The sequence below is a fragment of the Pseudorca crassidens genome, chromosome 19 (genome assembly GCF_039906515.1).
Source record: "Pseudorca crassidens isolate mPseCra1 chromosome 19, mPseCra1.hap1, whole genome shotgun sequence".
Taxonomy (NCBI): domain Eukaryota; kingdom Metazoa; phylum Chordata; class Mammalia; order Artiodactyla; family Delphinidae; genus Pseudorca; species Pseudorca crassidens.
Window position 1 is genome coordinate 3,094,631 of NC_090314.1, and position 27,690 is coordinate 3,122,320.

A 27,690-nucleotide genomic window follows, 5' to 3' on the forward strand; every position below is an offset into this window, starting at 1 on the left:
ACCACCCTCCTGAGCCTGCTGGGTGGGACTGGGAGGTGTTTCTGTAATAGGCCAGATTTGGAAAGGGAGCCTGTGATCTGCCTGCAGATCAGATTCATGGGTAAGGCAGCTGGAGACGGACCAGCTGTGGCCACCTTGGGGCAGCTGAGCAGAAGCTGTCACCAGAAACAAGCCAGGTGCAGATAGGCGGCTCCAGCACACGGAACAATGGGACACGTCGAGAAGCCAGCCACATGCTGACTGTTGGCCGCGCTGAACAAGATGCTGGGGGACCCCGTGAACGGCGTGAAGGCGGCAGCGGCCTTCTCCCCAAGCCCCCAGCGCTAGGTGAGTCAAATACAAGAACTGGGTCAGATGACAGGAAGTCTTCTGACCTCAAGACCCGAATTCAAAGGAGGCGTGGCTCTGCCCGCCCTCGGGGATCACAGCTCCACGGCTCAGCCCTTTACTTCATGTCCTGGAGTTTAGATCCAGCTGCATTTTACCCCTCCCCCCGGAGGAAGCCTGTCCTCCTCCAGCAGGACAGGCTGGGGGTCTGCGAGAGGGGCATGACTCCCTCCCCAACCCCGCCATGAGGCAAGAATCCAGTACAGTCCACGCAAACACACCTGTCCCTGTGGAGCAGCGGTGCCGCCGCGCCACCTGCCCGGACAGGCACTAGCAATGCTTGGGTTTCTGCTCCTTCCTGGCCCGGGAGGCCATGAGGCTGAAGAAGAGCCTGGGAGCCAGAGTGCGCAGGTAAACAGCCAGGGAAGGCGCCACATCGGCCAGGACCACATCCTTCTTCTTCTTCCCCACGGCAGCCAGCACGTCTCGGGCCACCTGCGAGGGGCTTCGGCCCTGGGCCGTGGTCTTGTCCATCACTGAAACGCAACGAGAGACTCACTGAGCTCGGGTTCATGCCGAGTGAGGTCAGTCTTCAGTATATACGACCAACACCCACACGTCAAGTGGTTTAGTTTTAAACTTATTTTCTGAAAGAAAATGAAAACGACCACAGAATCATCAGGTAGCTTTGCATAGAAGAAAAGCGACACCAGGGCCTAACCTCCGTACTTGGACCCGTCGGCCGTGACGGCGTTGAGGGAGAGGTTGGTGTGGATGTATCCGGGGCTGACGACGGTCACCTCGATGTCATGCTGCTCCACCTCGGCCCGCAGACAGTCGAAGAAGGCCTGGGTCGCGTGTTTGGAGGCCGCGTCTGCAAAGGTCGGTGGCCAGAGAGGCAGGTGAGTGAGGGGCGGGGACGCATTCGTTCCCTGAGTCAGAGGCGCCCAGCCTGGGCCCTGGACAGGCGCAGGGGTGTCAGGTCTCCTGCTCTCGTGTGGTTCAGGGAAAACACTGTACACGATACACTGACCTACAGGTACGCTCACACACAACATGACACAGCACACATGGTCAAACGTGAACCACTGGGGATGTATAGGAAGGGTGCATAGGGTGTTCTTTGTACTGTTCCTGCAAGGTTTAAGTGTGAAATTAATCTAAATTAAAAGTTTAAAAAAAAAAACACTTAATGCCTACTGGGTAAAATATTCAAATAGTTCAGGAGGAAATAAAGTAACCAAGTGAAAGTCCTCCTCGTGCCTTCCAGTACGGTTCCCCAGAGGGAGCCAGGCTGCCGGTTTCTCAGCATTCATTTCTCACATCAACCAGGTACCTACACGGGGTGCGACACAGAAGTCATATTTGTGCGGACACGGCCTCACGCTGTGCCTGTTTCCGTGTCATTCCTGCACGTAGCTCTCTCCAGCGGGGGACAGACGGGGCAGCTGCCATGCCCCTCGTGGTCACAGGCCACACTGCAACAGTGCGTCCAGGGAGGCTCCCTGCACGTGCAGGAGCGTGTGTACAAACCCACATCTGGCCTTCTCACGTCTTTTGCCTGACAGCTTCCACAGGATGGCCTTTCATCTGGAAGAGCTGTCTGGGCCCCCTCCGCTCCCCAGCAACAGCCTCTCTGCACAGCGTCAGGTGCTCTGAGGGGACAGCGGAACCCTCCGATGGCACTCCTGGGAAACAGCATCTCCACTGATGGTTTCCGGATTTGGAGCCCACACGTTCGAGCCTGAGGAAAGCGCATCCATCAGCCACGTAACTGTAGGTCCTGTGAGCAGCCCAGCAGCGTCCAGACTCTGCAGAGCCTCTGGAGGGCGGCCTGGCCGAACGAACGCTCTGCGGGCGGGTGGCTCGAGACACGCTCCCACCAGCCGTGATTCCAGAGGCACGGCCCAGGCCGAGGCCCGAGAGGACCCCCGGTCTCCACGCCTCTCGGGCTGCATGTAGGTCCTCGGCCAGGCTGTGCTAACCTAAAGGCCGTGACTGTGGTCCCCAGGGCCCCACGTGCTCTACACACATCCTGGATCCTCCCACTCGGCCTCACAACAGCCCCGAGAGGTACCCGAAGCCACCCCCACTTCACGAGTGGGGAGACTGCTGCCCGCTGGGTTGGCCGACATGCCCAGGAGGCACCGCCTCGTCCGGCCTGGTGGTTACAAAGCACCCAGAACAACCAAGTGTGACCTACACAGTCACAGCCAAGGGGAGGACAAACCTCAGTGGGACTAAATCCAAGTGAAGTGTGGAAATAATTCAGTACAAGAACACTTTACAAAGAACTCCTTTACCCTGTATACCCTTTTCCCTATTATTGCCTCATCTGCTCTGTCACATGTGATGCCTGCATATCTATTCCTCAGGAGGCTGTCCTGTGCCAGCGAAGTGAAACAGAGAACTGGCACAGGGATAACCGCCCCAGAAACAAGCACGATACGGCGGGTGTCTCACGTTGTCTTGAGCACGGCCGCGGAGGGGGCAGTGCGGGCTCAGACGAGTCCCACGGCTGACCCAGACACACAGCCAGCACCAGGAGGACCAGGAGGATGGCTGCGCTGCGTTCGGGCTGACAGGTGGTTCCCAGTCGTCCAGCTGGGTGTGCGTGGCCGTCCTTTCACGGTGTGGAGGCAGCTTCACCCCTCCCCTCCCTTCCCTTGGCTACGTTGAGCATCTGGAGAGGGGGAGACTGTTACAGCTGAGTGTTTCCTTGCAGACGGTGGAGCAAAGAATGCAGTTCCCAGGACAGTTTGTGAAATCACCTTTCAAATCCTTTAACAAAAGTAGAATCTGCTTGCTGGTGCTCGTGATGGCGCAGTCTCAACATTCTGTCGTAGCCACTCACGCAGGGAGGTGAGAGTTGGGACGGAAGTCAAGCTGGCAGCGTTAATTTTTTGGTCCTATGTCCACTTTTTGGAACTAATCTTACTGAAACCCTCCCATGAGAGCCCAGAGATAAAAATGCTGAAGGATGCTGTACACAGCACATCACTGCTACTGGTCACCGACTGAAGGGAGGACGCAAATCCTCACGTGTCACGAAAACTACTAAGGAAATTATGCCACATCCATTCGATTAATGACTGTATATCCACTTAAAGGAACTAGGTAAATCCACATGTGCTGATGCAGAAAGACACTGTCAAATGGAATGAGCGAACCACAAAGCTACATATAACGTGCCCCAGTTTTGCACATTTGATCCCATGTAGAAGAATTCTGGAGGCACATGCGGTAAAGTGGCGGTGGGGCAGCACCTGTGGGCCGACACTCGGGGGGCACAGCACGGGGGCCACAGGTGGCACGAGGAGCAGAGCTGGGGCTGAGCCCAGGCCTCTGCTCAGGAGCACACGCTGATGACGTCCCTGCACGTTCCGTGCTGAGTGTTTCTCTAACGTCTGAATTCTGGACAGTGAACGTGTTGTTTTTATAACAGGGAGAAAACAGTAAAGGGAACGTGGGAAGGAGAAGGAAGTACTCACACGCGGATCGGAAGGGAACGCTGATTTTGCCCTGGATACTGCTGATGGCGACAACGTGGCCCTGGCGCCTTCTGATCATAGAGGGCAGGAGCGCTGTGGGGAGAGGGGAGAGGTCACTGCAGCTCATGCTGAGAGCCTGGGTGGGGGGGGGACTGTTTACTGGAACTCTTAGCCCCCTGCGCCCAGGAGGGGAGGGAAGGCCTCTCCCTGGAGTGAGAACCGTGGCTGGACGTCAGAACGCCCCACTCTGTAGGTGTGCAGACACAGTGGAAAGACGTGGAGCCAACACTGTGCAGATGAGGCTGTTGCTGAGGAAAACATCTCGATGTAAGACCATAAAGCAGTGGAAGAAAATGCAAATATAAGCCCAGAAAAGCCAACACCCAGGCTGTAAGGACACCGCTGACTCCAGGGTCAAAGGGATGGGACAGGCCAGGTCTAGGAAGAAGGAACCAAGGGAAATACAAAGAATGCCGACGTACCTGTGCTCGTCTTCCTTTTCACCCAAGACCATTACCTTTCGTCAGAGCAACCGGACCAAAGTAGTTTGTCTCCATGACTCTCTTGTCCACGTCCAGGCTGGTGTCCACAATGGTGCCGCGGTAGCTGATCCCGGCGTTGTTGATGAGCACATCCACATAGCCAAAGCACTGCAGGATCTCTGCAGCGGCCCCCACTATGGCCCCAGGGTCCGTGAGGTCAAAGGTCACCATGAAAGGCTTGTGAGTCTGCACCTGGGCAAGAACAACAGAAGCCAAACGTAGCTTCAGAGCGACGGGCGTGGGAGCCACAGGCCCTGCTTCTCAGTGCTGGGAGGGCCTGGCTGTGAAGGGACAGGTCACAACACTTCTCCTCTGAAGGATGTGACCTGGAGGAGCCTGCCAACCCTGCTCATACCTCACTTGGGCAGCCTTTCTCCTTAACTGACTGTAAATGCCATGGGGCAGGGGTCACGTATGATGGCAGCATGGCTCCCCTTGCCGCCCTGTGCCAGCCTGGCGCTGACCTGTCCTACGTCACAGAGCTGCTATCCTTCTCAGGCCAAATCAGTTTCATTCTTCAGTCACAGAACATTGTTTGTTTGCGGTACACGGGCCTCTCACTGCTGTGGCCTCTCCCGTTGCGGAGCACAGGCTCCAGACACACAGGCTCCAGACACGCAGGCTCAACGACCATGGCCCAGCGGCTCCGCGGCATGTGGGATCCTCCCGGACCGGGGCACGAACCCGCGTCCCCTGCATCGGCAGGCGGACTCCCAACCACTGGGCCACAAGGGAAGCCCCACAAAACATTTTTATATGCCCCTATATGCTCAACACTGGGGACATGGCAGAAAGCAAGACAGACGTGCTTCTGTCTTCCTAAAGCACGCAGTCTTGTGGGGGAGACAGACAAATTCTGTAATTGAAGAGAATGACTAGCCAAGCAGTCTAACTCAGGGGCTGTCGCAGAATCTAAGAAGATGAGGGAGGGGATGGAGTCAGAGGGAGCACGGAGACGGAAGTGCCTGGAGCCCTCCCTCTGCCTGGACAGCTGCACTGGCGGCAACTCTCTGGAGTGAAATGACGTCGTGACTCTGAAGTCTGTTTGAACGCTTGAAGCTTCCAGGGTAGTGCTCGGCTGGCAAAGTATAGACAATTTTGGCCAATTTCAACCATTAGCTCCATGGTGGCCCCACCCCTGTGGTGGGCAGCTGTGGGAAAGGCAACCCACATTTCTCTTGCAGCTTGAAGGAGCCAAGGTAGACAATAAGGACCTTGTCTTCCACATATCAGGACTGCATTCTGATGGTGGATGCTGTTCTGATCGCCGAGCTGCAGCATGGAAGCAGCCTGCACTCTTTTAACCACCACCTGCTGAAGTGGCTTCCAGTAGGTTTCATGGAGTTGCACTTGGCCTTCTGGTATTCAAAAATGTAGATAAATCCCCAGAAAAACACTCCTCAGGAAGCCCAGACAATGAACTAAAACAACTGTCTTAAAGACGTTCAAAGTGCTAAAGGAAGATGTGGACAAAGCCAGGAAACTCATGCATAACAAAATGAGAGTATCACTAGAAACAGAAATTATTAAAAAATTCTGGAGCTCAGAAGTACAATAACTGAAATGAAAAATACACTACAGGGGTCCAAAGGCAGATCTGGGCAAGGAGAAGACAGAATCCATGAACCTGAAGAGGGGACAACTGAAATTCTCAAATCCGAGAACAAGAAAAATGAAGAAAAGTGAGCAGAGCCTAAGGGATCTGTGGGACACCACCAAGTGGACCAACACACTCCTAGTAGGAATCTGAGGAGGAGAGAGAGAGAAAGGGGCAGAGAAAACACTGGAAGAAATAACTGCTGAAAAAGTCCCAAATTTAATGAAGGACATGAATCTGCACATCCAAGAAGTTCAACACCAAGTAGGATAAACTCAGAGACCCGCACTATGACACATCACCATCACAGCCAAGTGACAGAGAATCTGAAAACTGCAAGAGAAAAACTACTCCTCACATAAAAGAAATCCTTACTATCAGCTGATTTCTCATTAGAAACCTTGGAGGCCTGAAGACAGTGGGTCGATATATTCAAAGTGCTGAAAGAAGAAAAATGTCAACAAAGAATTCTATATCTGTGTTCTATAATGTCAAAAATGAGGGAGAAATTAAAGTTCCCATATAAATAAAAGCTGAGGGAGTTTGTTACCACTAGACATGCCCTGCAAGAAGTGCTAAATGAGGTCCTTCAGGTTTGAAATGAAAGGAAGCTATACAGTGTAACTCAAAGCCATTTGAAGAAATAAAGATCTCCAGGAAAATAAATACATGGGGAATTATAAAAGCTAGTAGTATTGTAACTTTGGATTTTAACTCTACTCTTTATTTTCTACATAATTTGACAAATGCATTTTAAAACTTATTAATCTATGTTACTGGGCAAACAATGTATAAAGATGTAATCTATGACATGAATAGCAGAAATGGGGGAGGACAGAGTGGAGTTTCTGTGTGCTATTGACATTAAGTTGGTATAAGTTCTAATTAGATTGTTACAACTTCAGGATATTCAATGTAATCTCCATGATAATCACATAGAAAACAGCTATAAAATATACATGTAAGGAAATGAGAAGGGAATCAAAGCATTTCACTCAAAAAAAATCAACTAAACACAAGAGAGTAATGCAGGAAATGAGGGACAAAAAAGCTACAAGACATATAGAAAAAAAATAGCGAAACGGCAGAAGTCCCTCCTAAATAGTAATTACTTTAAATGTAAATAGTTTAAACCCTTTAATCAAAAGACTGATTGGCAATTAAAAAAAAAAAACACCTAACTATATGATGTCTTTTTTTTTTTTTTTTTTTTTTTTGGTACACGGGCCTCTCACTGTTGTGGCCTCTTCCGTTGCGGAGCACAGGTTCTGGACACGCAGGCTCAGCGGCCATGGCTCACGGGCCCAGCTGCTCCACGGCATGTGGGATCTTCCCGGACCAGGGCACGAACCCGGCAGGCGGACTCTCAACCACTGTGCCACTAGGGAAGCCCCTCAATAACATATCTTTAATATATCTTTGCATCTTAGGAAAACAGAGCAAACTAAACTCAAAGCTAGCAGAGGAAGGAAAGCAGATTAGAAAGAAGATAAACAAAATATAGGGGACTTCCCTGGTGGTCCAGTGGTTAAGACTCCACACTCCCAATGCAGGGGGCCCGGGTTCGATCCCTGGTCAGGGAACTAGATCCCACATGCTGCAACTAAAGATTCCACACACGGCAATAAAGATGCCGAGTGCCTCAACTAAAGACTCGGCGCAGCCAAATAAATAAATAAAATATTTAAAAACAAAGATATATAGAGAGAGAATAGAAAACAAAGAAAATGAATGAAACCACAAGTTGGTGTTCTGAAAAGATCAACAAAATTGAGAAACCGTTAGCTAGACCAAAGAAAAAAGAAAAGGTGCAAGTAACTAAAATTAGAACTGAAAGTGGGACCTTACACAGATAAAGAAGATTATAAAAGAATACTAGGAACAACTGTATGCCAACAAATTAGCTAACCTAGAAGAAATGGACAAATTCCTGCAAACACACAAATTACCTAAACTGAGTCAAGAAGACATGTGGCGGGTAGAGATTGAATCAGTACCTAAAACCTCCCAACAGGAGGTGTCCTGAACCAGACTCACTGGCGAATCTTACCAAATTTTAAAGAAGAACTAACACCAATACTTATACTCTTCCAAAAAACTGAAGAGGAGGGACTCCCCTTGTGGTCCAGTGGTTAAGAATCTGCCTTCCAGCGCCGGGGCCGCGGTCTGATCCCTAGTCAGGGAACTAAGATCCCACATGCCACGGAGCAACTAAGCCTGCACACTCTGGAGCCCGTGCAATGCAACAACAGACCCGCATTTACACAACTAAGGTCTGGCGCAGCCTAATAAATAACTATTTAGAAAACAAAAAAACAAAACAAACCCGAAGAGGAGAAAACACTGATTCATTCTGTGAGGCCAGCATTACTCTGATACCAAGGCCAGATAAAGACACCACAAGAAAATTACAGACCAAAGTCCTTTATGGATATCGATGCTAAAAGCCTCAACAGAATACTAACCAATCAAATTCAACAGCATATTAAGAGGATTATTCATCATGAACAGGCTAAATTTATCCTAGCAAGGCAAGGGTAGTTTACCGTGAGGAAATCAATCAGTGTAACCCACCACATTAATAGAACGAAGGGGGAAGGGACACGTAAGCATCTCAATTGATGCAGAAAAGAGATCTGACATAATCCAACACCCTTTCATGATAAAAACTCTCAGAAAACCAGGAACAGAGGGGAAATTCCCCCAAGGTATTTATGAAAAACTTACAACTAACATCACGTCCAGTGGTGTAAGACAAAGTGTTCCACTGTGCTCCAGAACAAGACAAGGATGTCTGCTTTCACTGCAGCTATTCAGCAGAGCTTGTTCTAATCGGAGCCGTTAGACAAGAAAAAGGATAAAAGGCACCTCAACTGGAAAGGAAATGTTAAATGTCATCTTAACTTAAAATGTTAAAAGTCATTGCCAGCCTCCCGGCTACCACGGCCAAGGGGTGAACAGGTATTAGCGGAGACATGGGGGAGGAAGAAGGCACTCACAGAGGGGCCTCCCTAAACTCGCGGCACTGCGGAAGTGGTGGATTTGAGCCCAGCTGGCCGACCAGGGCTGCACCTCTTCCCCACGAAAACCACCCCTGGGCTCACCTCGGTAGCCCGGGAAGCAGCAAGTTCTCGGGTGAGCTCCTCCAGGGCCTCAGCGTTCCGGCCACAGAGCACCAGCTTGGCACCGGCAGCATGGAAAACTCTGGCACATTCTAGAGGAAGAAGAAAGCAGCGTGGCAGCTGGGGAGGCCCAGGCCTTCACCATCAGCTCAGCTCCCAGCTCCCCAGCCCCAGACCATAGGGCTACTTGTTCCCCAGCCATCGGCACCGGCCCGCCGTGGAAGGCTGGGGGGCAGGGTTAGGGACCCGGCACAGGGAGCTCTGCTGTCACCACTGCAGAGCCCACGTTCGGGGCTGTGACAGACGTCCACAGGCAGGAGGAAGGCAGCAGCTGGGGGACAGACTGTTAGGTACCAGGCTCAGAACTTTCCAGCATAACCTTTAGCTCTGATCCACCCTGCGAGCAGTATCCCCACTTTCATGGCGAGGAGCTCAGTGAGGCAAGGGATGTGCCCGACGGTCAGGCAGCGCCAGCTCGGGGATGCCGTCACCTCAACGCAGCAGGCACGTACCTGCCGGGGCTGCTTCTGTGGTTCTGTGGACACACAGGGGACACAGGACTCTGGTGAGAGGGGCAGAGAGGCTCCCCCGAGGCCTGAAGCCTGCAGGCTGTTCCTCCCGAGAGTACACAGGCCCGAGGGATCGTGGACACACGCAGCGGGGACAGGACGTGGGGAGGCTGACAGCCTTGCGAGGAGGTTAAAGAGCTAAAGTATGCCGAGCGCCCGCGCAGCAGGGCGGCATTAAGGGTGGCGTCAGTTTTTTTTGGCTGCGTTGGGTCTTCGTTGCTGCGCGCGGGCTTTCTGTAGTTGTGGCGAGCGGGGGCTACTCTTCATTGCGGTGCACGGGCTTCTCATGGCGGTGGCTTCTCTTGGTGCGGAGCACGGGCTCCAGTAGTTGTGGCACGCGGGCTCAGTAGCTGTGGCTCTCGGGCTTAGTTGCTCCACGGCACGTGGGATCTTCCCGGACCAGAGCCTGAATGCGTGTCCCCTGCATCGGCAGGAGGGTTCTGCGCCGCCAGGGAAGTCCAAGGGTGGCATCATTTTAAAAGGTTCCCTCCTGCTGGGGGTTCCTCTGAGTCACTACAGCATCCAGGTGACAAATGATGAAGGCCATGGCCGGGGAGTCCAGAACTATCTGGGTACCTCTCCTAGTCAATATTCTTTGGTGGCAAGAAAAGGGACTCAAGTCACCCGGGGCAAAGCAAAAAGAGGATTTATCAGGAGGATTCCAGGGTAGCTCAGGAATTCAGGGAAGGAGCTGAATGGTTCAGATGCGAAGGACAGGAGTGGTGGTGGCCCAGGGTCCTGGGCAGCAGGAATCAAGCTCTCTGAATGCTAGCAGGTCCCTTCCCCACTGCATTCCCAGCCTGGCCTCTCCACCAGATGGGGGCGGGGCTGCAGACAGCGCTGCGTTCCCGTGGACACCACTCCTCGGCCAACAAGGGTGCCCTTGGCCTGTTCCCTCCAAGCTCTGGTGTCCAAATCCTTGGGAGGGACCAGGTCAGCCCTGGTGGGGGCGGCATCACTAGGACTAGGCCAGCCAGGGTCACGTGTGACTCCCAAGGCCACGACAGGAGGGGCAGGGAGAGGGAGGAAGCAGGGCCTGAGGTCCTCTCGCCCTGCCCCCAAACACAGCCGAGCGCTTGGTGCCCCGAAGCTAACAGCCCGCGGAGAGCCGCACAGCCCTGCGGTCAAGAGGACGGACACGAGCGAGACCTCCTGTGTCCGACTCAGACCCCAGCCCTGACGGCCCTGTGACGTGGGAAGTTTCGACCTCTTGGTCCCCACTTCCCTCTTCTGCAGGTGCAGGTCAGCAGCGCTAGGACTGAGCGGGTTACAGCGGCCGGGCCAGCACCGCGAGGAGAGAAAGCACTGCACAAGGGCTTCGTTGTGCTTCTAAGCTGCCCTCTTAAAATGTTCCAAAGACTGGCTGTTAGTGAGAATGGAAACGTGGGGCTTAAAGGGGCACAGTCTGTCCTCGCTAGAGGCCTAGTCTCCCTCAGGTGCCCAAGAGCAGGTGTGTGCGGCCCCAGCTGACCATGCGGCCACCCCCGGGGCCCAGACTGAGTCTCAGGGGCCGGCTGGTCAAGCGGAGTCTTGGTGCCGCGGGCTGCTAGGAGGGCAAGGCTGGCCCCAGGGGCCCACCGGAGGGTCAGGGATCCAGGAAGGGAGGAGGCTCTGGGGTCCAGACGGGGTCCTTCCCCCACCCACGCTGCGAAAGCGAAAGCGAAGCAGGGAGAATGCCAGCGTCCCTCAGGGCAGGAGGGAGGAGGCTCCCTGGCGGCAAAGCCTTCTTTCCAGATGCGGCGCCTCCTGCAGCGTCACTTGCTATCCCAGGGCCGGCGCCTCCCAGCCTGACCCCGATGGAGCCTTCTGGAAGGAGGTTCAACTCAACTAAACCAGTGCACTTCCAGGCATGCGGTGTTGTCTTCTTTGAAGCTCACCCTGACCGAGGGCACAAACCCGGACGGAGCCACAGCCCCCGCTCTGGCCCCGGGGTCTGCCTGGGTCACGGCCCCCATCCCACCTGCCCTGCGGAGCCTCCTCGGGGGTGGGGCTGGGGGCAGGCGCTCCTGAGGCCCGTTTCCTATCACGCCCAAAGCCCTGCTGGCTTCCTCGCCCCATTTTGTCCCGACCTGGCCACCACGATGGACATTCAGTGAAGTGTCTGAACAGCTCTGGAAACTGGCCACCCGCGTTCTACTTAAGCTTTGCTTCCCAAGGAAAGCCAAGGGAGGAAATTAGAGGTCGTGTAGAGAATGACAGAAATGCCAACAGGCTGAGAAAATTCCATTTTCATTTCTTGAAAAAGCTGATAGAGGCGGGAGGGTGGAGAGAAAAAGGAATACATTTATCTTGGGCCGCCAGCCGGTCCCCAGCCACCAGCACTACCAGCTTATAAGTCCACTAGGCTCATGGCCTCGGGACCGAGACGTGTCCCTTCACCCAGTGTCCTGCCAGTCCACAAGGACAAGCCAGGAGACAAGGCAGGAGAAACACGAGATTTGTCCAAACACTCAGCACGTCACCCAGGCCTCCAGGGTGGCCTACAGGCTGGGCAGAGCCATGAGGGTGGCCGGGGTCTCCTCCCCACGCCTCCTGGGCAGTCGCTGAGGGGTGTTTGTACTGAGACAGCCAGAGGGGGAGGGATACACGCCCTCCTGGCCCTCCGATGGAATCTAGGAGATGGTGGGAAGAGCACGGACGCACACAGACACGCGGGCTTTGTGTCTTCCATCCCCTTCCCGGCCCTGGTGTCACAGGAGGAAGCGCGGATGGAGAGAGAACAGCATCTCCGTCACGCGTGTGCACGTCGGCGCCGCAGTGTGCCTTTCCCTCACAGCCAACCCCCTGACACACTTCAAGGACATTAAAAAAAAAAACACTTCTCTCTGTGGTGGAGCAGCGGCTGCTGACACCCTATATTTAGCAGCTGAGTAAGGTCAGAGGCCGGCTATGGCTTGGGGCCTGGAGATCTGATGGCAGACCCTGGGTCACCCCGAGAGCTCACCTGAACGCCATGCTGGTGCACGCACGGACCCCTGCTCCCCGCACTCTGCCCAGGTCCCCTGGCCGCCTGCACGCCACTCCCCGTCTGCTCCTCTGTGTTCCCGTAGCTCTCGAGTGTCAGCAGCCCCTATGTGACCCATGCTCACGGCCCACCCTGCCCCCTCCCCCAGGGAGACAAGACAAGGGCTTAAGTCCTGGCTTCACACTCCTGCCTAGAAGTCCCAGGGCAAGTCGCACCTTCTCTGAGCGTCAGCTATGAGGACTCAGGGAGATGAGCCCAAGCCAGCACGCACCTAGGTGCCTCCCCTGCCAGCCCACTGTGAACACCCGTCCTGAAAGGGCAACACACGGAGAGAAGTCCTTCCTCTCTGCACAGACCATGGGCTCCCAGAGGGAAGGGACCCTGCCTCACATCCGTCTGTTCCAGCACCTGGCCTAGGGGCCAGCACGTGGCCCAGGGCCACACTGGCTGTACTCTCACCGGCCAGGAGACGCAGGGGCGCTGAGTGTACCCCAACTCAGGGCGCCTCTCGGCCTCGTTCCATGGAACTGAGTGTGAGCATGGGGGGCGTGCAGAGGTGGCGCGGAGCATGTGCGGAAGCTGACACACCTGCACCTGCCCTGGTACACTGCCATGGTTGGCACAGGCGTGTGGGGTGGGCCTGGGACCCAGAAGCTCCATGTGGTCACTAGGTTAGATCTGAGCTCAACTGGAGAACCCAGCTGAGGAACAGCTGAGGCCTCACTGATCCCGTCCCCACCTGCCAAGGTGCCAGGGCACGGCTGGAGGCACGGCTCCGTAAGGGGACAGCAAGCTGGAGGTGACACCAAAGCCATAAACCTGGGATGCTCGCTGAACCCAGGGAAAGGAACGTTTTGTTTGGCCCTGAGTTAGTGTCCATTTTTGAAAGTCTCCACATACAAATGCCTGTTTCCACACCGACCGGCACTGAGGCTGCCCCACGTGCACACGCGGCCCCCTCCCTGGCTTCCGCCTCTGGCCCTGGTGCCGTATGTCAGGGCCGTCTCTCACTGTGCTTAAGCTCTCTGTCTCTATCTGGACCAAGGGCAGTGCCACCCTTGCTGCCCAGATGCCATCCCGCCTCATGTGTCTGCACCCACACCGCTGCCCCCCGCCCAGCACTGCCCCACCACCCACCTCGGCCCAGGCCCGACGTGGCGCCGGTAATGACCACCACGGCGTTCCGGACGTCGGCTCTCGTGCGCAGCCACTGCAGCAGCTTGCAGAGGCTGAAGACGCCCACGCAGCCCAACAGCAGGGGCACGGTGGCCGTGGAGGTGATGAAGTCCATGATCCTCGCCCTCAGCAGACTCTTTCTGGAAGAACAAACCAGATAAATCAGTGACGAGGTGGGAGGACGCCAGGGACTCACCAACCCTCCTCCCCCAAGTCTGACACAGAGCCCAGATCTCTCGCGCGGACCTCAGCTCTGAGCCCGTCAGTGTCTCCCCAGGCCCCGCGCCCCGTGTGGACCGTTCAGCGTGGTGGAACCAGTCTCCTCTCTGCACGGATGCGAGCGGGCGGCGGGGCGCAGACGCGCGTCGCCCAGGCAGGCTGAGGACCAGCTCCTGAAGTGTGAAGGAGGCCCCAAGCCTCCTGCAGAAATCTGTTTTGAGGAACTTAATACCAGCCGGTATCATATCATTTTCAATTCCTGATATTCGTGAAACTAGGAAAGTTCTTCTAAACACTTTTCTTAAAAGGAAAACGGAGCCATACCGATCGATCCTTACACTGCTCCCCTGGACAGGCTCCTCCACGGCCACAGGCCTCCGGATGCCTGGGCGACTCACGGCAGGGGAGGCAGCCCTCTGCCAAGTGCGCGCAGACTCAGGCCGCAGAGTGGAGGCCCCGCTGCACTGTGGCCTGTGCCCACCAAGTGCCACTGGCGAGCTGCGTCAGCCGGACCAATCAGGAGCCCACGGCAGCGTGGCGAGCGCTACCATGCGGGGTCCACGCTTAGGAAACATCCGTTCCTTCTACAACTGCCCCTCCCTTCCCCATTCCCACCCTCCACGGCCCTGGGCCCAGAGCAGCAGCCAACAGGGGAGACACGGGGCTACAGGGACGCTGAGGAGGAGCTATAGCGGAGCAGCAGCGCGCATGCCGCCTTGGGATGCCCCCGGGCCCCCAGGACGAGGATGTGAGAAGCACAGCAGCTTCTGGGGGAGGAAGGGGCTGCGACGTAAGTGCACAGCGCCCGCGAACAAGCCTGCAGCCTTCAATCATAAGCCCTCGCCCACCTCCCAAGCCCTCAACTCCGCATATTTAAAAACCTATCTGCTCCCTTCCCAAGACAGCACCCACCCTGTGGATACCATGAAGCCAAGAACACACAGATCCCAGCACGCATCCGCCTGTGCCCGGAGCTGCTTTGACTCTGAAGTCCAGGTTTGGGAGGGGCCGTCCCGATCTAAGCTAAAAGGTTCTGCTCCGGTTTGAACCGTCAACTAAGCTAGTTTAGTATTTAGCTTGATTTTTCACCTCCCTTTCCAAACACACCCGAATTCTTGATCACTATAAAAAATGAACATCCTTGGACGAACATCTGCAAAAATGACTCTTTCCTATCAACCTCCACTTAATCTACTTCTGAAAGACGCCGGCTACCGTCTGCTAAGTGGACACATTTCCCTCTTACCCTACACTGTGCCAAACCCACAGGTGGACGCCCTGGCAATCCAAGTGGATTCTGAAGTGCCGAGCTCATTACCCGGGTACCACTGGCACCAACCCCTGCCCTCAACTAGACATTCAGGCAGGGCCGAGTCCCAGGGGAGAGGTGAGGACCCAAAGATCCTTTGTTTGGGGGCTTCCCTGGTGGTCCAGTGGTTAATAAGAGTCCGCCTTCCAAAGCAGGGGACGCGAGTTTGATCCCTGGTCAGGGAACTAAGATCCCACATGCCGTGGGGCAACTAAGCCTGCGCTCTAGAGCCCGTGCACCACAACTAGAGAGCCCACGTGCCACAACTACTGAGCCCACGCACCCTGAAGCCTGTGCACTACAACTAGAGAGAAGCCCACGTGCCGCAAGAAGATCCCGCATGCCGCATCTAAGACCCAACGCAGCCAAATTAATTAATTGATTAATTAAAAAAACAAAAACGAAGATCCTTTGTTTGGCACCTGGTAGTACTCAGAGAGGCTTAGAGCAGGCAGGAGCACCTCCGCCAGTCCGTGGGTCTGTGGGTGTGCTGCCTGGGGGCCTTCACAGGGCACAGCCCCTGAAGACGGCAGGCTGTGGGGTGCATTTCAGCCCAGCGGGACAGCTGTGCGGGAAGAGCTTTATCCCCAGGGCAATCCCAGATCTTTATACCATGTAGGTCCCAAGGTGGACCACCCTGCTTGGCTCAAACTACCCGGGGCCCAGACAATGCCCAGGAAGCCCAGGGAGGTGGAGACGCTGCTCAGGAAAAGACAACCGGCTCAGCCTCTGGGTCTGTGGGTGGACACAGGCCCACGGAGATCACAGCCCTGTGGAGTCTGCCTGTCTCAGACCCATAACCTGGGGCTAAGTCAGAACTTCACTGAAGGCTACAAGGGATCAAGCACCAATATGCAGCCCTATTGCCTCTAAAAATTCAGAGGTTTCAGAGACCACCTGGAAAACACCAACTAATGGCAATGGCAGCACAGGGGTTGCAAAGATGAGCCCTCGCCTCCTGGCTGGGTTCACAACCTGGCTCAGCTACTCATCAGCCTGGGTCAAGGCCACACCGCTGAGGCCTCGGCACCTCTGTCTGTAAAACAGGTTCGTTGGACTTCCCTGGTGGCGCAGTGGTTAAGAAACTGCCTGTCAGTGCAGGGGACACGGGTTCGAGCCCTGGTCCGGGAAGATCCCACGTGCCGCAGAACAACTAAGCCCATGCGCCACAACTACTGAGGAAATAAATAAAATAGAGATTAAAAAAAATAGAAAAAAAATCAATAAAACCCAGAGCTGGTTCTTTGAAAGGGTAAACAAAAATTAACACACCAATGGCCGGGCTCCCTAAGAAGGAAAGAGAGAAGACCCAAATAAACAAAATACGAAATGAAAGAGGAGAAATCACAACTGATACCACAGAAATACAAAAAAACCATGAAAGAATACTATGAACAATTATATGCCAATAAATTTGACAACCTAGAAGAAATGGACAACTTTCTAGAAACATACAGCCCACCAAAACTGAATCAAGAAGAAAGAGATAACTTGAACAGACCAATCGCTAAAAGTGAAATAAAATCTGTAAAAACAAATGACCAAACAAAACTCCCTACAAACAAAGTCCAGGGCCAGATGGCTTCACAGGCAAATTCTACCAAACATACAAGGAAGAACTTACACTGATCCTGCTCAAACTCTTCTAAAAGACTGAAGAGGAAGAAACACTCAAAAAGACATTCTATAAAGCCACAAGCACCCTGATACCAAAACCAGACAAAGATACTATCAAAAAAGAAAATTATAGGCCAATACCTTTGATGAATATAGATGCAAAAATCCTCAACAAGATATTAGCAAACCGGGGCTTCCCTGGTGGCGCAGTGGTTGAGAGTCCGCCTGCCGATGCAGGGGATACGGGTTCGTGCCCCGGTCCAGGAGGATCCCACATGCCGCGGAGCGGCTGGGCCCGTGAGCCATGGCCACTGAGCCTGCGCGTCCGGAGACTGTGCTCCGCAACGGGAGAGGCCACGACAGTGAGAGGCCCGCGTACCGCAAAAAACTAAATAAATAAAAATAAATAAATAAATAACAAGGTCCTACTGTATGGCGCAGGGAACTACATTCAATATCCTTTGATAAAACATAATGGAAAAGAATATGAAAAACAATACATGCGGGCTTCCCTGGTGGCGCAGCGGTTGAGAATCTGCCTGCCAATGCAGGGGACATGGGTTCGAGCCCTGGTCTGGGAAGATCCCACATGCCGCGGAGCAGCTAGGCCCGTGAGCCACAATTACTGAGCCTGCACGTCTGGAGCCTGTGCTCCACAACAAGAGAGGCCACGATAGTGAGAGACCCGTGCACCGCGATGAAGAGTGGCCCCCACTTGCCGCAACTAGAGAAAGCCCTTACACAGAAACGAAGACCCAACACAGCCATAAATAAATAAATAAATAAATAAATAAAACAATACATGTATCTATAACTGAGTCACTTTGCTGTACAGCAGAAGGTAACACAACACTGTAAACCAACTACAATTCAATAAACTTAAAAAAAATAAAAAAGAAACAAACAAAATGCGGCCAACACACCAGTCATGGAGGCCAACACAGCAAAGAGAGAGCAGACAAGGGCCACAGTGTGCTGTCCACCCCTTTCTCATACCCAGGGGAGGATCAGGATGAAGATAAGCCCACCCAGCAAGGCGCCCCACTGAGACAACCAGAGCTCCACGCACCTGTTCGAAGCCCAAGCCAGCAACCCTTGACGTGAAGAAAAGAGGGAAACCACACACCGTCTTGTACGTGCCTGGTACTCCTTGAGCACCTGACCCAACGTCGCAAGCCAGCCTTGGTCGCCTGGCCCCAGGGGCCACTCTGCCCGAGGCAAATATGGCACCAGGCTAGGGGGCCCATCCTCAGCCCACCTTCTGTAAGGACAGTGCATCTGCATTCAGTCTGGCAAGTTCTCACAGAATCAGAACATAAACTATAAACCAGTGCAGCTTTGCCCAGTAACTCAGGATGATGGTGGGAAAAGACACCCCAGAGCAAGCCACTAACTTTAGAGTCAGGTTCAACTTCAGCATAACTCCCCCAACCAGGTGAAGCTGCTAATATAGACAATCTCAACTCTTCCTGGGAGTTTTTCAAATTCTTAAAGATCTCCCACCTGTCATTCTGTTCTGCAGTACACATGGCCACACCGATGGGCCCTGGGTCCCCCAGACTCTCAGAGGTAGCTGTGCCAACTCCTTCCTGTCTCACCCTCAGCAGTTATGATGGCCAAGAGAGCTAGACAAAGAAGTAGCTCAGACCCACTGACTTGCTGTGGTGTCTGGGGGCCTTCTCTGAGCAAAAGGGACAGCTCCCAAGTGGAAGAAAGGAACTAAGTCTTGGCTGGCCACATTTCCAGATCAGGAAATAGATCTCCTATGTAAAGCAAGGTCAAAAGGGGCCTGGGTTTTTTTGAAAATGGCATATAACATGCTTATAAATTTTGCATTTTATGCCAAAATGCTTCTTAAAACTGCTAGTTTCAGATATAACTGGAAGACAAGACTGGTGGTAAAAAAAAAAAGGGAGTGGGCAAACAATCTTGCTCACGATTCCCAGCATTTGGAGATGAGCTTATAGCACAGAGGGACAGTCAGCCCAGCAGTGCTGTGAGCCAGAGCCAAAAGCAGGACAGGCACGTGCAGAGAGGGGAGGCAGGCTCCGCCCACCCACACCAGCCACGCCCACTCACTCCCCACACAGGAAGTGGCCAGAGAGAGGAAGTCACGGGCCCAGGTGTCTGCCTGTGTTTTCTCGCAGCACACACAACGGCGCTCCAGACCTAAGTCAAAAGAGTGTGAAGGTGGAAAAGCACCTTCACAGGTGCCTGTCACTTGGGCCAGGCGGCCGGAAAGTCTGTGGGTCTGCACTGCTCTCCTCCTTTCTACTGAGGCTTTCGGAACCTCAAACTAGAAACAAGATCGTCACCGAGAAACCAGCTCGGAGCAGGCACGTCACCTCTCATGCCATCTGTTCCACTCTCAACCCTTTGGCCAAAATTCTACATTGCATTTCACAGATGGAATCTGTTCCTAAGATTCCTTTCTTCTCTCAGTTACAAAAATAAAATAAATTGAACCGTCAATAAAAACAAGTTGTTAGAATCTACTCAGAAACCACACATGGAAATTAAACCATTAAGAGCTACATCTGAAAATCAAAGGAGGGGATCTGAAAACCCTCCAAAGTGAAAAATGATAATGAGGGACTTCCCTGGTGGCGCAGTGGTTGAGAATCTGCCTGCCAATGCAGGGGACACGGGTTCGAGCCCTGGTCCAGGAAGATCCCACATGCCGCGGAGCAGCTAAGCCCGTGCGCCACAACTACTGAGCCTGCGCTCTAGAGCCCGTGAGCCACAACTACTGAGCCCGTGTGCCACAACTACTGAAGCCCACACCCCTAGAGCCCGTGCTCCGCAACAAGAGAAGCCACCGCAATGAGAAGTACGCACACCGCAACCAAGACCCAGCGCAGCCAAAGATAAAATTAATTAATTTTAAAAAAACGATAATGAGTTCAGGTCTGGAAGGATTAGTCATGAAATAAGTTGCCATGTTATGCACAAGAAAATCAGGCTAAAGGGCAGAGAGGGGTTCCAGCTGGACGGCAGGACTGAGGCCACAGGGCAAGGAGGGGCTTGGCAGCAAAAGCAGTCAGGCTCAGTTCCCACAGCCCACATCCACTCTTGTGTGTTAGCGCTGACAGCCAGCTGTTCTATTACAGGTGACGTAAGCTACAGGTCATGCTTATGACCCATATCTGAAAATACGTATCTAATTTCAGAAAGTAAAAGCAGAGTAAAGCTACTCTTTCTTGGTCTCAAGCGTATGAGAGCAGCAGCTAAGGCTGAAAAGCTGACTTTTCTTTTCAGCTGACTGAAAAGAAAAGATAGCATCCTACCTCAGACAGCAGATACTTCACCAGTGGCAGTTCCCGGCACCCATGTCTACTCTGGTCTTTTGACCCAGGGCAGAGTAACCTGGACCAGAGGATACCTTCAGGTCAGCAGGCCCTCTCTGGAATGCTGGAACGAGCCATGAACGAGTGGTCTATGGGGTGTATTTTGGGATGCGGCCTTAGGGCCCCCAGTTTAAAGGCGTGCAGGCTGGCATTAGTGAAGACAGAACCAAGAGGAAGGCCTGCGAGTATTTCAGACCAGGTCCTGAGCATCCAGTCCTGGAGAAGCGAGCAATGCTCTCCAGTAAGATGCTGGGCCCCCGCCGCACAGCATGCCCAGCCTGGGAGGGTGGGATGAGAGGTGCTGAGCACAGCTCCAGACCCTGCAGCGCGGGCTCCTGACACTTGGACAGGGTGCTGGAGGCTAACCGTTTATTATGGGTCAAGGTCTTTGTCCAGTTTTTAAAAACAGCACTTATGATAGCTACCTAGACACATTGTCACAAAAAACAATTTTGGTTTCTTTTTTTTTTTAGTTTATTATTTATTATTGGCTGTGTTGGGTCTTTGTTGCTGCACACAGGCTTTCTCTAGTTGTGGCGAGCGGGGGCTACTCTTCATTGTGGTGCACGGGCTTCTCGTTGCAGTGGCTTCTCCTGTTACGGAGCACGGGCTCTAGGCACGCGGGCTTCAGTAGTTGTGGCTTGCGGGCTCTAGAGCTCAGGCTCTGTAGTTGTGGCGCAAGGGCTTAGCTGCTGCGCGGCGCGTGGGATCTTCCCGGACCAGGGCTCGAACCCGCGTCCCCTGCATCGCCAGGTGGACTCTCAACCACTGCGCCACCAGGGAAGCCCCACAGTTTTGGTTTCTAATGTGCTTTATAAAATGAATTTAGTATTACTGGAAGATGCCTGAGTGATCTTGCCCTCTTTCCCAGAGCACACAAGAGGCCCAGACCCCTCGACAGAAACCACACAAGGCACCCACTGTGGGTGTAAAGCAGAAAAAGCACCAAGTTGGCACTGGGGAGCAGGGTTCAGGTTCACCCTGTCATGTCCCTGCTGTGTGACGCAAGCAGATTTATTCTCTGCAACTAAGTGTCTTAACTTCAAAATGGGGGTGATTATTCCAATGAGAAACCACATGGGAAGCACTCTGTAAATGCTAAGGTCCTGCCGACTCATAAGCTAACTGAAAAGAAGCAATAAAGCATTTCCAGAGAGGATTTCAGACAGGAACTGAGCAAAGGCAGCCAGGCTGTCAGCTGGGTTGTTTTGGCTGCACCACGCGGCCTGTGGGATCTTAGTTTCCTGACCAGGGGTCAAACCTGCGCCCCCTTCATTGGAAGCATGGAGTCTTAACCACTGGACCACCAGGTAAGTCCCCACACAGGCAGCGTTAATGGCGTTTCGTAAAAAGACAAAGCTCCCTACTTTACATCAACACCTCACGTGCTGAGCATCCTCTCAGCTCCAGGATGGCTCTGGCTCACCTGTTCACCTAAGGCACATGAGGTACCATTCACACCGCGTGCTGGCGGGGCCGGGTCTGCAGGGCGATGGACCAAGAAGGCGTGGGTGCTGACCTCATGAAGCTCAACGCCTAGACAGAGTGGCGATAAACAAAGAAACACAAAAATTAAACGACTGGAATTGTGATAAGGTTGCCTGTCTAGAGGATGAGCCTCACCTGAAGCTTTGATTCAAAGTCAAAACCACCCAAGCTGGTGTGCTGGCCACAGGGCACACAACCGGCCCAGGGCAGCCCTAGCTAGTGACTCCTCCGTTTTAGGAGAGAACACTTTCTAACCCATTCCATGAGACCAGCATTACCCTGATACCAAGAAAAAACACTGTAAGAAAACTACAGAACAATATCCCTTTTGAAGAGTGACACCAAACTCCTCAACAAAAAAAACTAACAAACTGAATTTAGCAGCATAGTAAAAGGATTATACATCCTGACCACGTGGGATTTGTTCCTGGAATGCAAGGATCCTACAACATATGAAGATGATCAACAATATACCGCATCAACTGAAGGAAAAAACCACACGATCAACTCAACTGACGCAGAAAAAGCATTTGATAAAATTTAACACCCTTTCATGATAAAAGCACTCAACAAATAGGAATACAAGGAAACTACTCAACACAGTAAGAGCCATACATTAAAAACCCACATCAAACTTCAGACTCAATGGTAAAAGAGTGAAAGCTTTTCTTCCAAGATCAGGAACAAAGCAAGGATGCCAACTTTCACCACCTCTATTCAACATAGTACTGAAAATTCTAGCCAGAGCAATTAGGAAAGAAAAAGAAATAATAGGCATCTAAATTGGAAAGGAAGAAGTAAAATTATCTGTTTGCAGGTGATATGATCTTGTATGTAGGAAACCCTTAGGACTCCACAAAAATGTGTTTAAAATGTGTTAGAATAAATTTATTCAGCAATGTAGCAGGACACAAAGTCAACACAAAAAAATCGGTTGTATCTCTATACATGCAAAAACAATTCCATTTACAATAACAACTAAAAGAATTAAATACTTAAGAAGTAACTTAACCAAGGAGGTGAAGACTTGTACAATGAAAACTGCAAAATACTACGGAAAGAAGTTAAACAAAACATAAATGAATGGAAATACATCCCATGTTCATGGAGTGGAACACTTATTACTATTAAAATGTCAATACCGATCAAAGCAACCTGCAGATTCAATTCAATCCCTATCAAAATCCCAACAATGCCTTTTGCAGAAAGAGAAAAACTCATCCTAAAATTCACATGGAATCTCAAAGGTCCCTGAATAGTCAAAAGAATCTTGGAAAAGAACAAAGAAGCTGGAAGAACCACTTCTTGATACCAAAACTTACTATAAAGCTAGAGTAATCAAAATTGTGTGGTGTTGTCACAAAGACAGGTACAGACCAATGGAATAGAGAGGCCAGAAATAAATCTTTGCATATATGGTCAAATAATTTTTGACAGAATGTCAAAACCATTCAATGGGGAAAAAACAGTCTTTCAAACAAATGATGCTAAGAAAACTGGATATCCAGTGACTTACCTGGCAGTCCAGTGATTAAGGCTGTGCTTTCAACGCATGGGGCATGGGTTTGATCACTGGTTGGGGAAATAATATCCCACATTCCGCATAGCACAGCCGAAAAATTAAAAATTTAATTTAATTTAATATTAAAAAAACTGGATATCCACTTGGAAAAGAACAAAATTGGACCCTTATACAAAAATTAACTCAAAATGGATCAAGGATCTAAATGTAAGGCTTAAAACATGTTTCTTACAAGAAAACATAGGCAAAAGCTTCATGACATTGGATTTGGTAATGATTTCTTGGATAAGATTCTATAAATGCATAGGTAACAAAAGAAAAACCAGATAAATTGGTTCATGAAAAATTTTAAATGTTGTGCAGTAAAAGACACTATTCACACAGTAAAACGATAACCCACAGGGTAGCAGAAAATATTTTCAAATCATATATCTGATAAGGGAGCAATATCTAAAATAGAGAACTCCTAAAATTTAAAACAAAACAAAAACCACCTGATTCAAAAATGGGCAAAGGGGGCTTCCCTGCTGGCACAGTGGTTAAGAATCCACCTGCCAATGCAGGGGACACGGGTTTGAACCCTGGTCCGGGAAGATCCCACATGCTGCGGAGCAACTAAGCCCGTGTGCCACAACTACTGAGCCTGCACTCTAGAGCCTGCGAGCCACAACTACTGAGCCTGCGCTCTAGAGCCTGCGAGCCACAACTACTGAGCCCATGTGCTACAACTACCGAAGCCCGTGCGCCTAGAGCCCGAGCTCCACAACAACAGAAGCCACCACAATGAGAAGCCCGCGCACCACAAAGAAGAGTAGCCCCCACTCGCCACAACTAGAGAAACCCCGCATGCAGCAATGAAGACCCAATAAATTAAAAAAAAAAAAAAGGCAAAGGACTTGAACAGACATTTCTCAAAAGAAGACATAAAAACAGCCAATAGGTATATGAAAAGATGCTCAATATCACTAGTCATTAGTGAAATGCAAATGAAAACTATAATGAGATACCACCTCACACCCATTAGAATGACTACTATCAAAAAACCAGAAAATGATAAGTGGGAGGATATGGAGAAATTAGAACCCTATGCACTGCGGGTGAGAATGTAAAGCAGTACGGCCACTGAAAAAAAAGTATGGAGGGGCTTCCCCGGTGGTGCAGTGGTTAAGAATCCACCTGCCAATGCAGGGGACATGGGTTCGAGCCCTGGTCCGGGAAGATCCCACATGCCGCGGAGCAACTAAGCCCGTGAGCCACAACTACTGAGCCTGCGCTCTAGAGCCCATGAGCCACAACTACTGAGCCCGCGTGCCACAACTACTGAAGTCCGGGTGCCTAGAGCCCGTGCTCTGCAACAAGAGAAGCCATCCAATGAGAAGCCTGTGCACCGCAATGAAGAGTAGCCCCCGCTCGTCGCAACTAGAGAAAAGCCCGCGCACAGCATCAAAGGCCCAACGCAGTCAAAAATAAATAAATAAATTTATTTTTTTTAAAAAAAGTATGGAGGTTCCTCAATAAAATTAAAAATAGAATTATCATATGATCCAGCAATTCCGCTGCTGGGTATATACTCAAAAGAATTGAATGCAGGGTCTCGCAGAGATATCTGTACACCCATGTTCACAGCAGCATTATTCACAATAGATAAAACACAGAAACAACCCAAGCGTCCACCAACCAATGAATGGATAAGCAAAATGTGATATGTACATACAATGGGATATCACTCAGCTTTAAAAAGGAAGGAAACTCTGACACATGCTACAATATGGATGAACCTTGAGGACACTATGCTAAGTGAAATAAGCAAGACACAAAAGCAAATACTGTATGAATCCACTTACATGAGATACTTAGAGTAGTCAAATTCTTAGAGACAGAAAGTAGAATGGGAGTTGCCAGGGGCTGGGAGCAGGGAGGGAAATGGGGAGTTATTTTTTAATGGGTACAGAATTTCAGTTTTGTAAGATGAAAAGAATTCTGGAGACAGATGGTGGTGATGGTGGTACAACATTATAAATGTATTTAACACTTCTGAACTATACACTTAAAAATGGTTAAGATCGGGCTTCCCTGGTGGCGCAGTGGTTGAGAGTCCGCCTGCCGATGCAGGGGACACGGGTTTGTGCCCCGGTCCGGGAAGATCCCACATGCCACAGAGCAACTGAGTCTGTGCGCCACAACTACTGAGCCCGCGCTCTGGAGCCCGTGAGCCACAACTACTGAGCCCGTGTGCCAAAACTACTGAAGTCTGCGCGCCTAGAGCCCATACTCTGCAGCAAGAGAAGCCACCGCAATGAGAAGCCCGCGCACCGCAACTAGAGAAAGCACTCAAGAAGCAACGAAGACCAAACACAGCCAAAAATTAAAAATAAATTAATTTTTTAAAAAAGATGGTAAATTCAAATTATGTATATTTTATTACCATAAAAAATTTTTAAGTGTGTCATTCATAAAGGATTAAACATTAAATGCTAATTTCAAGTAGGCTCATGGTTGAAATCAGATTATTTTAAAATTCTAACAAATCAGTTTCCTCATGAACTTGGATAAATTATTTGCCCACTGTTCTCTCTCTTAGACAATTTATTTAGGATGACGGTTCACTCTGAGTTCCAAGGGGTTTTTTTGTTATTAATTTATTTATTTACTTATTTGGCTGTGCCGGGTTTTAGTTTCAGCATTTGGGATCTTCGTTACGGCATTCGGGATCTTTAATGGCAGCATGCAAACTCTTAGCTGTGGCATATGGGATCTAGTTCCCTGACCAGGGATCGAACCCAGGCCCCCTGCATTGGGGGTGCGGGGGAGTCCCCCAAGTTATTTTTGGAACTGGGAAACATAATTGTGAAATTTAACTAGGAAATGCCCTTTACTCTGAAGCAGTTTTTAATAATGCTTCCACTTAAAACTTAGAGTGCCCTGACTTTAATGCCAGAAAACATATGGAAAGGAATCTCACGTTCTGGAGGACTAAAGGAGGAGGGGAGCATGATAACCCGAGAGGGTTTTCCAGAGCCAACTTCTAAGCTTTCATTTAAAAATAGCCTAGCCGGTGACCTATCACTTTATTTCCCAGCATCCCACCAAATAGCTCCCTAAGGACAGGGCCACGTCGCCTCAGGACATGTCCACAGTAAGCCATCAAACAATCTGTTTATTTCACCAAACACTGTTGGCAGATTTACTTTTCCCCATACATATTTCCCTCCTTATTTCTCTCTCAGAGCCTTTTCAGGATTGAAAAAAATTACTTGGCAAATTCCAGAGCCTATATTAAAAGAAAAAAAAAAACCCTTAAATCGAAAACGTATTTTGTACATTCACCATGTTTATTGCTAGGGTATGTAACAGCATAAAGGCTTTTTTTTTTCCTATCTTCTAAGTGCTTTTATTATAATGGGTATTGAATTTTTTGACAGGTTTTTCAGCATCTAGAGAAATAATCATATCATTGTTCCTAATACTTAATAATGCTGTATAAGATACTAATCAATTTCCCAATATTGAACCAACCTTGCATTCATGGAATACATCCCACTTGCTCATTTTATTTTCTTTGAAACAAAAGGAAAAAAAATCACTCAAGGAGAATTAGGCAGTTCCTTAAAAAAAGACTGCTCATAAGCCATTTCCCACAAATGAAATAGAAATCTTTTAGTAATCAAGTGAGTTTTTAAAGAATGGCTTTGACTTTTACATTATGGTAAATTAATGGGCAAAGAACAGTCTTTTCAATAAATGATGCTGGAACAACTGGATATGCACAAACTGAAGAATAAAGTTGGAACCTTACAGAACACAATATATAAAAATTAACTCAAAATGATCGAAGACCTAAATGTGAGAGCTAAAATTATAAAATACTTTAAAGAATATTTAAGTGTAAATCTTCATGATCTTGGATTAAGCAATGATTTCTTAGCTATGACACTACAGCAAAAGCAACAAAAGAAAAAGATAAATTGAACATCAAAATTGAAAACTTCTGTGCTTCAAAGAAAACTATCAAAAAAGTGAAGACAACCAACAGAATGGGAGAAAATATTTGCACATCATGTATCTCATAAGGGTCAAGTGTCCAGAATATAAAAAGAACTCGTGCAACACAAGAATAAAAGATAACCCAGATAAAAAATGAGCTGCTGCTTCTCTAAACTTTCTTTTCCAAAGAAGATATACTAGGTGAAAAACTGAAAGCATTTCCTCTAAGATCAGGAACAAGACAAGGATGTCCACTCTCACCACTCTTATTCAACACAGTTTTGGAAGTCCTAGCCATGGCAATCAGAGAAGAAAAAGAAATAAAAGGAATACAAATTGGAAAAGAAGAAGTAAAACTGTCACTGTTTGCAGATGACATGATACTATACAAAGAGAATCTAAAGATGCCACCAGA

At 50.5% G+C, this 27,690-nt stretch overlaps 1 protein-coding gene across 7 annotated transcripts in view; it reads right to left on the reverse strand.

Moving 5' to 3' along the window:
* DHRS7B (dehydrogenase/reductase 7B) overlaps nt 1-27,690 on the reverse strand; it is a 39,060-nt gene that overhangs the window by 5,733 nt on the left and 5,637 nt on the right. For 3 of the 7 annotated variants that reach the window (XM_067714903.1, XM_067714901.1, XM_067714900.1), the window contains exons 2-7: nt 13,751-13,929; nt 9,062-9,171; nt 4,336-4,552; nt 3,819-3,911; nt 1,057-1,201; nt 609-863 (exon numbers count right to left, since the gene is read on the reverse strand). In XM_067714903.1, the coding sequence (XP_067571004.1) occupies nt 609-863; nt 1,057-1,201; nt 3,819-3,911; nt 4,336-4,552; nt 9,062-9,171; nt 13,751-13,929 (999 nt within the window). Of the gene's footprint in view, nt 1-350; nt 864-1,048; nt 1,202-3,818; nt 3,912-4,335; nt 4,553-8,684; nt 8,976-9,061; nt 9,172-13,750; nt 13,930-27,690 lie in introns of those variants that run through there. The other 4 variants (XM_067714907.1, XM_067714902.1, XM_067714906.1 and 1 more) reach the window with 4 other exon arrangements.